Below are 12673 nucleotides of genomic sequence, written 5' to 3'. Positions count from 1 at the left end.
GGTCTGCAACCTAGTCACTCCATGCCTCAGTTTCCCAGTTGTTATCTGGAGATAATAGTACTTTCCTGCTTTACTAGGCAATACTCAGCCTACAACATTGGAGTGTGGAGGGGCACCTAACATACTCCAATACCATGTAGCTCCCTACCAAACGCCTCTAAAAAAGGCATTCACCCCCAAGTGCTTCGGTTGGCATCCCAGCTACCAAGCAGTGAGGTAGCAAAGTGCTGAATGCTAGTAAGGTAAAGGAAGAGCCAACAAGGGTTCGGAGGGAAGGTCTACAGAGAATAATCAAGGGAATACATTCGAAGCCAAGATGGATGGAGTGAGTGGAGAGTAAGGAAATAAGATTAAATTAGAGATGCCCAAGTCTCCTGAGCCATTAACACAATGTCCTTTTAAAGAATATACATAATGCTTTTCTGCACCACTTCTCTTTAAAAGGTTCTTCTGGGAATCCTAATATCACCAAATCATCTTTCTCGAAGAGTCTGAGTATGTGTCTGAACGCTTAGTTTCAGTTTTGCAGTTGCCTGTAAACATCTTTTTTTAAGGGGATGTGGGAGAGGGTGTGCTTGTGACCTATTTCAAAATAATGCTTAAGAATTATTGCACCACGCAAGAAGTGTCAAAGTGGGCTTGATGCTAGATGTAAGGCAGGAGACAATCTGTGAAGTGCAGTTGTCTGTCAAAGTACCAAAACTAGCTACAAAGTAAACTGAATTGCAGTGTGTGGGGGCACAAGGAGTTTCCTGTAACCCTTTATAGCACTCTTAGTTTGCTTTAAAATAGTCAGATGGTGTGGAAGTTTGTTAGCTGATGCTGATTGTCAGTTGCAGAGTTAGAAACACCTGTAGCCCCTTTGCACCCTCTGCACACATTCTCCATTTAATGTTGGGCTTCTTGCTTTTGCTTGCCTTGGGATACAGTCCTGCAATTCACCTAGTTTTAGACTTCAGTCTTGGGCCCCTGGATACCAACACTAGGTTCTCAGTAGGTCCAGCTGTGCTCTGCACCTGCAGTCCAGTCAGTGGTACTGTGGTGACCAGGCAGCTTTCTTAAAACAAAACATTTTTGATGCTGTTGTATTCCTACTGTTAAGATTCAAGTAGGATCTTGGCTTAAGTTAGTGTTTCTCAACTCTCATGGGTGTTTCTGAACCTCTACAGGGGACATGAGAGGGAGGAATGAAAAAGCAGAAGAAAAAAAAGGGGAAATACCAAGGGAAGACAAATAAGAAAAAGAGATGTGTGAGAAATCAACTTTCTAGACTATTTCTTAAATAATTAGAGAGATTACAATAGTGGTTCTCAGCCTTTTTAGATTCAAGGCACTGCTCCACAACTTTTCTCAACTGGGGTGCCACTAAATTCATATCCACTGTTGTGCTGCCTCAGCTTCTCAGTGGTTCTCTACTGGAGTTCTCCTGTTGCTGCAGCCAAATGAAAGTGCCCCACACGTGCAGAGCCTGACCAGGAAATGACTGTGGCAGAAGCCGGTGTCCCTACCCACATGTCTATCTGAATAACTGATGCACCCCTTCAGGATCTGGCCCTGCATGCTCCTCTTGGCATGAAAGGCATGTGGGACAGTTCCCTGCAGTGACAGCCAGGAGATTTATCTGTGTGTTTCCTTTGTTTCTTCAGGTTGGTATTTGCCACAGCAGTGGTACCACCACCATGGCACCCTTGAAAGGGTCTTACAGCATCCACATTGAACCACTGGGTTAGTGTGGTGGTAGTGACTGTGTGTTACTTCTGTTATCAGGAGCTGGAGTGGTGCCAGTGCTAAGATGCACAGTTGATATCCCAGAGGTTGCAAGCTCACGGCATTGCCCTGTTGTGTTCCAATGAATTGCAAATGCTGCTAAATAACTTGTCACGAGGAAGTGAAAAAGGAAAGAACTGCTGTTATAGATAACACAGAATCACGGGGTACACTGCAACAGAACAGACTCTAAAGGGATATACAGCCCCAAATATTTTGAGAAATATTGCCCTAAGTATCCTACCCCTCTTTTCATGAACTTAGAGAGGCCTAGTTGCTTCATACACTCTACAGAGCCTGTCTCTGACAGTTAGTTCCTTGGGAGCATTATATGGACGTTTTTCCTCCCTGTTTCAAAAATTCTTGTTTTGTTGGCCTTGATAATACAATCTATGAAGCTGGTAATTTGACTGTGTTCTCTTTCCCTCTCCAAATGTTTTTTTTTAATGCGTGTTTTTTTTTTTCTATGTTGCATGAGCTTGGCAGATGGAGAGGCAAACTGTCATAATAGGTTGAATGGTCACAAAGTAGAGCTCCTGTTTATTTTGAAAAAGAAAATTGACATGCACATGTGGATGCATTCACCCTTCATTTCTGAACACAAGTTAAAAAAATTCATTAGGAAAAATGAATCCAGTGGGATTTCTTAAAATAGAGGATTTTTTAAAACATTCTCCTTTGTCAGATTAGCAGATGGGATTCCTTTTTGGGTTTTGGGTTGCAACAGTAGCAGCCATTCTTCAGCATTGTTTCTATTTTGGAAGATCTATACACACCTTGAGGAGATTATAGGCTGTAATTTCTCTGTCAATAAGTTTTTTTATAGTCTCTAAAATAAGCCTCTGTCTGTGAAATCTGCATCTAGTTTTTTTGTGTTTTGGGTAAAAGCTTCTCTGGGTAAAATGATTTTATTTACCAGGATGTAAATGTTTAAAGGTATTGCTATTGTATGTCATGCTTCGGCTTAGTACTGTATATAAAAACGGGTGCAATCCACTTTTCAAAATCTCTTAGAATCCACATTTGGTGTAAAGCTAGTTTGACAGGAACTATGGATGCAGGACACTATACCACAATAAAATGCCCAGTTACAAACCGCCTCCACAAGGAATGCATAAATCTTTACCTATTCCAGATTCTGGAAACAAGATAGTTAATGAAACTCCTAAGTAAAGTGAAAATGGTAATTATTAGAATTTTCAAACATTGTGAGACTCCTATTACAAAGGGGTGTTGGGATATTGCATGCCCAGATGGTAAGTGTATGGTAAGATTCTTTATTCTCGGTTTGCTAAATGATCAGAGATTGCCAAAGAGAGGGCGCAGACAACCATATGCAGCCCTTCTCTTAGAAAAATACAGAAATGCTGACCTTCCTCTCCCTCCCTCCCTCCCTCCCTCCCCTTCTGCCAAATGCCCACTAGGCAATTTCCAGACGCCAGACGGGAAGTCAGACTCTGATCTGTGTGTGGCAACTTGATCTCCCTCCCAGAGAGGATATCCAGTGGTGCACTCATTTGGTCCCTTAGGACAAGGATAGCTTTGTTTTATCCTACTATTCAGCTGCTCCAGTGGGACTTGATTTGCCATTGCTTTCCTGCTTCCACTTCAAAAAGTTGGATCTAGATTTGTCACGAATTTGAATCTTGACATAGAACAAGGTTTTGGCTTTGTAACTTAACACAACCCTGATTTAAGTTCCAATACATTACTGAAAATAATTTAGTAATGCTTTTTAAAATAGGTTTTTCTTAAAATGGACTCTTCTTTTCTCTCTACATCCAAAGGGAAATTTTTGTATCTGCGGTGGAAAATGGTTGGTGTGGGGGTGAGTGTGGGTGTGTGTGTGGTAATGACAGCATGTGATAAACCTCCATCCCAAATTGCAAGACAAAATTTAAGTAACAGCCTTATGTTAGACCATGTTTCTGAACCTTCATTAAACTTTTGTATGGAGGAAATCCTTTAAACAAGTGATTAGAGGGTTGAATGGACAAGTGCTGTTAACACTTTTCCCACTCAGTTTTCGGACTGACTGGTGTTTGCTACTGTAATCTTTCCCACATTTTAAGCTCTCGAGGGCACTTTTCCAATTTAACAGCTTTTATAGTGAAACTGGGCTTGGTGGGTTTGGTATCACATTGCTTACTCCAGAATGTTCAGTGCTTGGTCAGACAGTTGGGTTAAGCCTGGTGCTGCAACACTGAGAAACAACTGTGGATGAAGTTGACCTCTGTAGAGTACAAATAGCAGCCCAGAAAAAGGAACCTTGCAATGCAAATCAAAGCTTTCGTAACTGTGTGACCGTTGTCCTGACCAAAATAAAAATAATTATGCAAACTTGATAAAATAGAGAAACGTAAAATTTGACAGTGATAGAACAGATGGCACAGCTGAACAACAGACCTTCCCTGCACTGTTTTTTCTGAACATATTCATAAAACCTTGTAAAACTGATTGGGGTAGGAAAATAATAAATCATGAGTACACAAAGTACAAATGCTGCTTGAGCCTGGGGACAGATGGAAATGTGAAAGAGGTGGTGACTTTTGATGCAGAATTGGTTCTCCATTGATGCAGATGTTCCAGATTCAAATTTGATCAAACATTTTTCTTGTTTGGAGGGTGGTCTTCTTTTGCCATTTGAAAGAAAGAATTAATAATAAATAAAAAACAATGCTAAGACCACAAGTAGTTTGCCAGTGGATGTAGAAGCCAGTGTGATAATTGAGCCTTTTTTTAAACTGACCTGACTTTACCTGTTCTTCCCTTCTTCTTTGCAGGCATTGCTCTATAGAAGATGCACTATTACCGATACTCTAATGCAGAAGTCAGCTGTTGGTACAAATACCTGCTCTTCAGTTACAACATAATCTTCTGGGTGAGTTCAAGACAAATCTTGTCCTTCTGTGTAATGCAAGGTCTTTAACCTGGCCATGTACAGACAGTGGTTGGTATGGAATTTTGTACTATGCCCAACCATATTTTCTATATTTCAGATTTTACATTGGTGGCAGACAGCTGTCCAGATGTTTTATTATTGCTGATTTGCATTGTCATAATGTAGCCATCCTGATACAAATTGGAGAGAAACAACATTTTTGTTCAAGGGAACTTACGTGTTTGGTCACGCAGTAAATCAGCATACTGTCTAGTCTCTAAACCTCAGATATCTTATCTACAGATGAATTGCAACAGAAAAAAACTAGACCTGTGGACTTCTCCTGCTTTGGTAGTTTAATCTGCAAAATTGGGCTGGATAGCTGAATAGTCTTTTCTCAACATGCTGCTGCGTTTACTGCTGCTCTAGGCTGGAACCATTAAACTTACTGTGCAGGAATGGTAAATACTTAGTATATAGAAATTATTGAAGCTTTCTTCAGCTTTTCAGTATGAAGAAAGTTATCTAACTTAGTCTCAGTTCATTTGTTTTTCAAGTAATGTAGACTGACTTGACTGATGCTAATTCAAACAAGGTCCATAGAAGGACACAGAAGATGGCATCAGACCCTTATTGTCGTACTCTGCTACGTTTACATTAAGATAAGGTATGCCCCTTAAAACACCTATGGTTGCAAGTTGTGAGAATATCACTTGAACTCAAAGTTTTCCTAGAGAACCTCAAAATAGGCAGGAGTTGCTGATCTATATGGTATTAGGTATGTGTTGATGACCTTGGAGATGATGAAAAAGGAATGCTGTGACTATTTGTGCCAGTGTATATGAAAAACTTAAGTCCATCAGTCACTGAAATAAATGCTTGGTATAACCCCATTGAACTTTTCCTTGAATGGATATCATTAAAATTATTCCTGTAACTGGTAGAATGGTTTTATTCTGTGTTGTGACTGAGCAGAGTTTCACTGGATCAAACTTAAATATTGAATTTTTGCAGGGAAAGAGACAACTTATTTTGTTTAAAGTTGATAACATGGCATTAGGTACCACACATAAATTATCATATTTCCATTGAAGCTACTGGAGCTAAATGGATTTTTAGATTAACCTCATCAGTCTGTGATAGAAATTTTAGAACTTCTGGATTTGTTTTAGAAACAGATCTGATATTTTGATATATCTCAAGATGAAGTTTAATGAAGAATAGTGGAGAAAGGGGGATTTAAACTTCCATGATTGTTCTTTGCAAGGTTACTGCTTGCATTTTCAATAAGTTTGTTAATAAGTCTCAGAGCTTGGTCTAATCTTTTATTAGCCCAACAAGATTTTTGCAAAAATATTTTTTTAATTGAAAGCTTTTGGGCACAGACAGCCTTCATCAGGCATTGGAGAAAAGACTGTATAAGTTCTCCTGGGTAAAAATGAAAGTTCATATTTCATAGGATTTCACAGAAGAGTCAATAGATGGAAAACTCCTCTGGGCAGTTGGTTCGTAGCTGGTATGGAGCAAATTACCTTGAAACAAAGGCAGGAGCAGTGTCTCAGGTTTCAGGTAGTCAATTGCTTCCTGCTTGGGAAAATATGAAGATTTCATTTTAAAAATTGGCTAAAATTCGATATCTTCCGTGTGTCAGGTATCGAGGTTGTAGCCATATTGGTCTAAAGGAAGAAGCAATCAGGGCTCATAGTACTGAGATAATATTATTTATTAGACCAACAAGATTTTTGTTAAAAAAAACCCAAAAAAACAAAAAAACTTTAATTGCAAGCTTTCGGGCACAAACACCCTTCATCAGGCATTGGAGAAGAGATTGTAAAAGTTCTCCTGGGTAGAAATGAAAGTTCATATTAATTATAGGTTGTCATTTTAAAGAGAAAATAGATTTCTTAACTTTTAAAACTTGCATTGAAAGCTAATAAACTGTTTTGGTAACACAAACCATATCTATAGCTAGATCCCTCTTAAGAAGACATCTACTTGTTTTACAACAGCTTCTTTAATATAAGGCAAGCTGTGACTGTATTTGTGCATAATTAGACTTTTTTGGTTGTGTCTGGGTCAGCCTGAAACTGAATCTCTCTCTTGTGTTCTCTCCCCCACTTTTTTGGTTAATTGGAAAAAAATCTATTATGGGTTAAGTGAAACACTAACTTTGAGGTCATGCATTTTTTTTTTTTTTTTAGTAAAGGAAAATATCGTGTTTCTGTGGGTTCTGGGAACCATTAAGGAAGGAGGAATCAATAGTGATGCTTCCTTTTTACCTTGGTGATTAGGGCACTCTCTCTGATGAGGTACTTGTCATCTTCATTCAGAACAGGGATTTACACTGAGGTTTCCTACTCACCAGAAGAGTTCCCTAATTTCAGATGCATTTTTCTGTGATGAAGTGATCTTAATACTGTAAGAGGAGTTCAGTTATTTTATGAGCCTGAGGGTTGTATGTTGGAAGGGCATGTGCAGGGTTTGCCTCTCTTGTGTGCTGCTGGTGGTAGCAAGAACCCTGGGAACAGAACAAGCAACATTTCATGCATCTGTATTAGCTGCCTGATATTCTTGTCTTCTGTGTGTGCTTGAGGTGAGTCTTCATGATACCTGCTCCTACATTGTTCAGACATTGACTTCAGCTGCCATGACTCAAGAATCCTTTCAACTGCCACCAATCAATGACACTTTTAATGCAGAATTAACTGCACATGCCTAACAAGAAAATAAAGGGTGATAAAGGAGAAAATTAAAATGTCTGTCATGCATGCACTGCTGGAATCCATATCTATAGGAGTTAAAGCTTGTCAAGTTTAAAACAGTAAGGTAACTTTAACTCTTTATAGGAAATGTTTTGTTTTCAAATATGTCCTTGAAAACTAAATGCCAGTCATAAACTTGCATGAAAGTGTTCTCTTCCCCCTTTTGGGAACATGTCCAGAATTTCTGCATTAAACTTCTCAAGATTTCCAAGATGACTAAGAAGCCTGCGATGAAGAAAGGGGGAGAGGGATAGGGAATCCTTAGCACTTCTCTCCTTTTCCCTCTCTCCTATCCCCTAGTAGAAGCAGCCAGGCTGTAGTATGCAGAGTTGTGCAGAGACTCTTTCAACTTGCACCTAAACATGCACGTTTTACTTTCACACTTATCAAAAATACCACACTGTCAAAATTTCCTGCCACTGCTTTGTCTGGTGTCTGTGGCTATTCAGAAAATGAGATAAGTTTTTTGCACGGTGTTTTCTGTTTCAGTTTTTTGTTTTTTAAATATTAGCCATAGACCCTTTAACTAGGTCTTGCCCTTTTCTTTGTATTGATTCTGTCCTTCTGATTGTTTATCATTCAGTGTTTTGATATGGACTGCATTTGAACAACATAATACAAGTACGATTTCTTTTTAAAACAACTACAATTTTAATACTGGCAGGCCTAGAATGTAACCATAGATTTTTCCAAAAAAACCACAAAAACGTGTTCCAGGCCAGACTAGCCAGATCAGGTCTGAATCCTTTGATTTAAGCAAAGCTCAATCGTTCAAACACTATATGTGGCACTGCAACCAGCAAGTATACTTCACCCCAGACTTTTTAGCGTGGGGCTTTGGATACTTCCAAATCCATTGGCAGGCATCCTGTGTCTAGGCCCTAGCCTGGAGTCTTGAGGTTCAGATGTCCCCAAGTGTTGCTTGCCTTCAGCCAATGGCCACAGGTGCAAGCTAGGGAGGAGTCCCCAATTTCCATAAAGCAGGCATATAGCTGAGATCTTCCCACTGGAAATTGGCCAGTGGGAAGCTAACTATGAGGCTCCTGTATGGAGTTCTGTCTACATTTAGACTGGCGTGAATCCTCCACTACTCACTGCCATTTAAATCCATTTGTCTCGGATATCAGACCAGTGCAGTGACTACACTTGATCTTAGCCGACAAGAGGCTGAGAAGCAGAAATACTCTGTAAACCATGGTTCCTTCAGGTAATGGTTGTAAGAGTGGCAGGTTGCTTATGTAGGTTGAGTGATTTCAGTAAGAAACACAGGACTCCTGATTCCATCACTTTTGGATGTAGTCTCTCTCCACTCTTCCTTTTTCTATTCCTCTAAGCAGGAAATAGTGTGGAAGTGCATAACAATATTTTTCCTTCAAACCACATGTATCTAAAAATATTTTTGGTCAGCAAAGCTAGCTCCTCTCATGGACAGAGAAAATCTGCATCTCTGGAAGGGGAACAGCAAATTACTGTTGTTTCTCTAATTGCCTTGAAAGCCAACAAAAGGCATTTGTGTGCCCCTTTGAGGGCTGGTCTAGAACACATACTGAGGCCAAGAATGCTTCTGAAGCAGTATTATTGTGTCCTGTTACCATTGCAGGGCTGTGATTGAATGCTGTGAGCACCCTATGTGGTGAGTAATAAATCAAACTCGATAGTCAAAGTTTTACTAAAATATAAGTAAATGGTGTGTGTGTGTGTATATGTGTGTGTGTGTTTATATATATATGAGAGAGAGAGTAAGTAAATGGGTTTGAGAGAGAGATTCTGTCTATTCATTGATCAGTTAGTTGTTTTATATCTATACTAGCCAATTGTCCGTCAAGAATGATGTGGGGGGTGCTGGGATGGAGTGCCATCACCTAACACCCCATGTTGCCACTGTTCTGCCTCTTACAAGGGGCGGGGTGGGGGACTCGAGACCAGTGCTGCTGGGCCCGGCTCTCCCACCCCCTGTCCGGTCCTGGTGTGACTTTGGAATCATGGTGGCACTCCCCCATGCTTGGAGCACTCTGATTGGCTGTTTCCGTCAGCCAATCAGAGTGTGAATAAAGTGTGATGGCTGGACAGACGGACAGACTTAGGCTTTTATAATATTAAAATAATTTAATGCTTTTGGGAGAAAAAAATGTCCAAAATGGAATTTATTTTTTCAGAAGGGAAGGTAAAAAGCAACCTGACAGTTTTATGGATCTTTAAGCCCTCTCACAGAAAACATTCGGTTGCTTACTGAAGAGGGATAATTGAATTGTGCATGTTTCTTTCTAACGTCTTTTACACTGTGCACCTCGTGTCAGTCTGCAGTTACTTAAAATATGTGAGTTACAGGAGAAAGGAGGTTCTTGGAATATTTAAGGTTAATTTATTGCATCAGTTGGGGCACAAAAGTCTCTAAAGTATTTTAGGCCTTGTGTAGACTAAACAAGGGGCATGTGCGCACGACACTTTAAAGTGGGTTAAGTGCTTTTGCACCGCTTTAATGTTGTTGGTATTTGCACGTCGGTGACGTATTGCACAGTAATTCCAGCCGCTGTAGCAAATTTTGTGGCATAATGCACCTTAAATGACTTGGGGTGCAGCAAACTAAAACTCCTCCCCTAAGGAATTTTAGTTTGCTGCCCTACAGCTGCAGAGCGAAGCATGGGGCTCCGTGCAGCTCAGGGGCTCTGCAGGCAGCCTGGCAGCAGCCCGGAAAAGCAGACTGGGTTTTTTTCCTGGAGCCTGCCTGCCTGAGCTGTGTGGGGGCTTTCCTCTCTGGTTGTGGTGCCCCCCCTCCCCGTGTGACTGCCTGAGCCAGGGTGCCTGCGGATGGGTGCTGCCTGGGAGGGGCTGCCGCTGCCACAGAGGGAAGCACCAGCTCCCCTCCCCTGCAGTCCAGGGACCGCTCTGCCCACTGGCAGCTTGCCCTCCTGTTCCTGCCACTCGAGAGGCTTGTAAGTTTGGGCATGTGCATGACACGGGGTTTAAAGGGTTCTAAATTGAAGCGGTGTTTTTAAAAACCCACTGCTTCAATTTAGGGCCCCCATTTTGTCTGCACACACCCTTAGACTAATTTACATTGAAGTAGCTGCAGTTTAGCAGGCATACAAATCTGCTTCTGGTCAGTTCATGTCTATGGATCTTGTGGCTAAGGCTGAATTTCCCGGGTCTAATTTTCTATTTCAGCAAATTAGTAAAATACAAGTCATCTAGGATTTTGCTCTCTACTCCCTTGGAGTACTGGCACTTGCAGAGCAGGAAATAGTGTCCCAAATGGGGAGCCGCTTTGTTGCAACGTGGTCATTTCCACTCAAGCTCTAGTTGGTAGTAAGCACAGCTTGTTTTAGCAATTGTTTTACCTGCGTAACAGTGGTTTAATGACTAGTCCAGAAGGAAATGGACAGAGCATATTACTGCTAAACGGAATCATGATAGCACTAATTGGAATTTTTTGTGGTTTTCAGTGGGTGACTTCTTTTCCATATCTGAAAAGTCATTGCTTAGGCATGATTTGAGTCGCTGCTTTTGAATGCATCTTCTCTTCATCCCAAGTTTATTAAAATTAGATTTAAATGCTACTTTCAGCTTCAGTGACAGGCTGCTTCAGCATGACTGTGATGAGTCTTAACTGTGTTGTTCCTCTACCAGTATTTGGAAGTGTAAGTTTTTTATATACCACTTTGCTTACTTGTAGTGGTGTCATGCAGGGGTGATGGCTTGGCTTATGTCTGTGCATGAGCCCGAAACCTGGTGTGGCATGCCTGCAGATTTGTCTGACCTGTTTTGAAACGCTGCATGCAGAGCAACTCGTACACATTTCTCAGTTATATAATCTGTAGAGTAAATGAGGAACGCTTTATAAAGAACTCTGGACAGGCCAACACTAAGTTTGCTGGGTTGGATACCTTAGTGACAGGCATGAAAAGATTACCCAACTGACGTACCTCTGCCAACAAAATCCCCGGTGGGGGTGCAGCTATGCAGTCTTTTGTCAGCGTTGTTTATGTAATTTGGGCAGGTTTTTCTGCTTCTACAGAAGCAGAAAAACCATTTTTAATCAGAGTATGTTGTATCTCCATTTGGGGGCTCTGTTGACAGCTCTGTTAGCAGAGTTGTAGTGGCTGAAGCTTCACAGTGCAGATGAGCTTTCTGAATGCAACATAGTGCTTGTGGCAATAAAAGCAATGATACATCAAACCCCTGATCCCTTCTTAAAGTGATAAATGATAAATCGGTGTCCTGCTTCTTCCTCTTGGCTCTATCAGATAGAATTAACTCACTAAACGTGGTAACTCTTTGCTGTGCATATCTTTTTTTTCCTAGAGAAAAGAATATGTTTCAGAGACACATTTCAGGTATTGGACCCTACCTTGTAGTAGCTGTGCAAAATGAGGTTGGAAAGGCCGATTGTAGGCTAAGGAGAAACAAAGTCCTTTCTAGTAGTAGTATTTGAAGTACCAATACAGAGATAATGGACGTATCTGAATAGAACACCATTTAAAACAAGGGGGATAAAAATCAATGATTAAAAAAAGAATTAAAATATCAAATTTTCTGTTTAAGTCAGGTTTTTTTGGTTTAATCACATTTTTAATAATGCTTTTTTAAAAACAAAAATAAACCTATATAAAGATAGCTTTAATTTAAGGTATGTTGAAGCTCAAAGATATCATCATGGAATAAGGATTACGGCTTCTAATTGTATATTATTTGAGATTAATATATTCATGTAACCTTTTTAGAAAAGTTTTATAAATAGGTCACAACAGGCCATGGACTATATTAGGGGTCCAATCTTACGGGGTTTCCAGAGCATCCTCTATGGATTAGTAAAGATTACTAATGGGACTCAGTGCTCAGTCTAGAAGATCCCATTAAGCGTCTCTGTGATGCTTAGTTTCAGTTCTCAGACTGTGGATTTGTGTCTCCAGAGATAACAATTGTGTTAACAGCAGTATATGGAGATGAAAGATAACAGACCTGATTACCCACCCCACCCATCAGCCTTCTTATCTCTTTGCAAGTTTGTGTACACAGTCAAGCTCTTGCCTTTTCTCTAAAAATGCAAAGCTGCAAAAAGTTAAATGAATAAAGGGTATCAAACAACAAGAATGCACTTTTTATAGAAAACAATGATTAAATTGACTTTTCCTGACCAGCAAGTTGAATTGTGATTTAAATCATGAGTTGAATCTATTTGATTTAAATCAAGCCACCGTGATTTAAAATGATCTCAAAGTGAAACTAGGCTCACTGGGGGAAGGGGAAGATGAGGGCGGAGGAA

General features: G+C 40.3%; 1 protein-coding gene across 2 annotated transcripts in view; it reads left to right on the top strand.

The window, feature by feature from the left end:
• Positions 1-12673, top strand: part of TSPAN14 (tetraspanin 14) — a 111841-nt gene that overhangs the window by 39686 nt on the left and 59482 nt on the right. For both annotated transcript variants that reach the window (XM_019502298.1, XM_019502299.1), the window contains exon 2: positions 4551-4648. In XM_019502298.1, coding sequence (XP_019357843.1) covers positions 4568-4648 — 81 coding nt within the window. In that variant the 5' untranslated portion in view covers positions 4551-4567. The remainder of the gene's footprint in view (positions 1-4550; positions 4649-12673) is intronic.

This window comes from Gavialis gangeticus, unplaced genomic scaffold (genome assembly GCF_001723915.1).
Source record: "Gavialis gangeticus isolate Ggan-Ray unplaced genomic scaffold, GavGan_comp1, whole genome shotgun sequence".
NCBI lineage: Eukaryota > Metazoa > Chordata > Crocodylia > Gavialidae > Gavialis > Gavialis gangeticus.
Note: the sequence above shows the minus strand (reverse complement) of the source record. Positions and strands in the feature narration are given on the sequence as shown.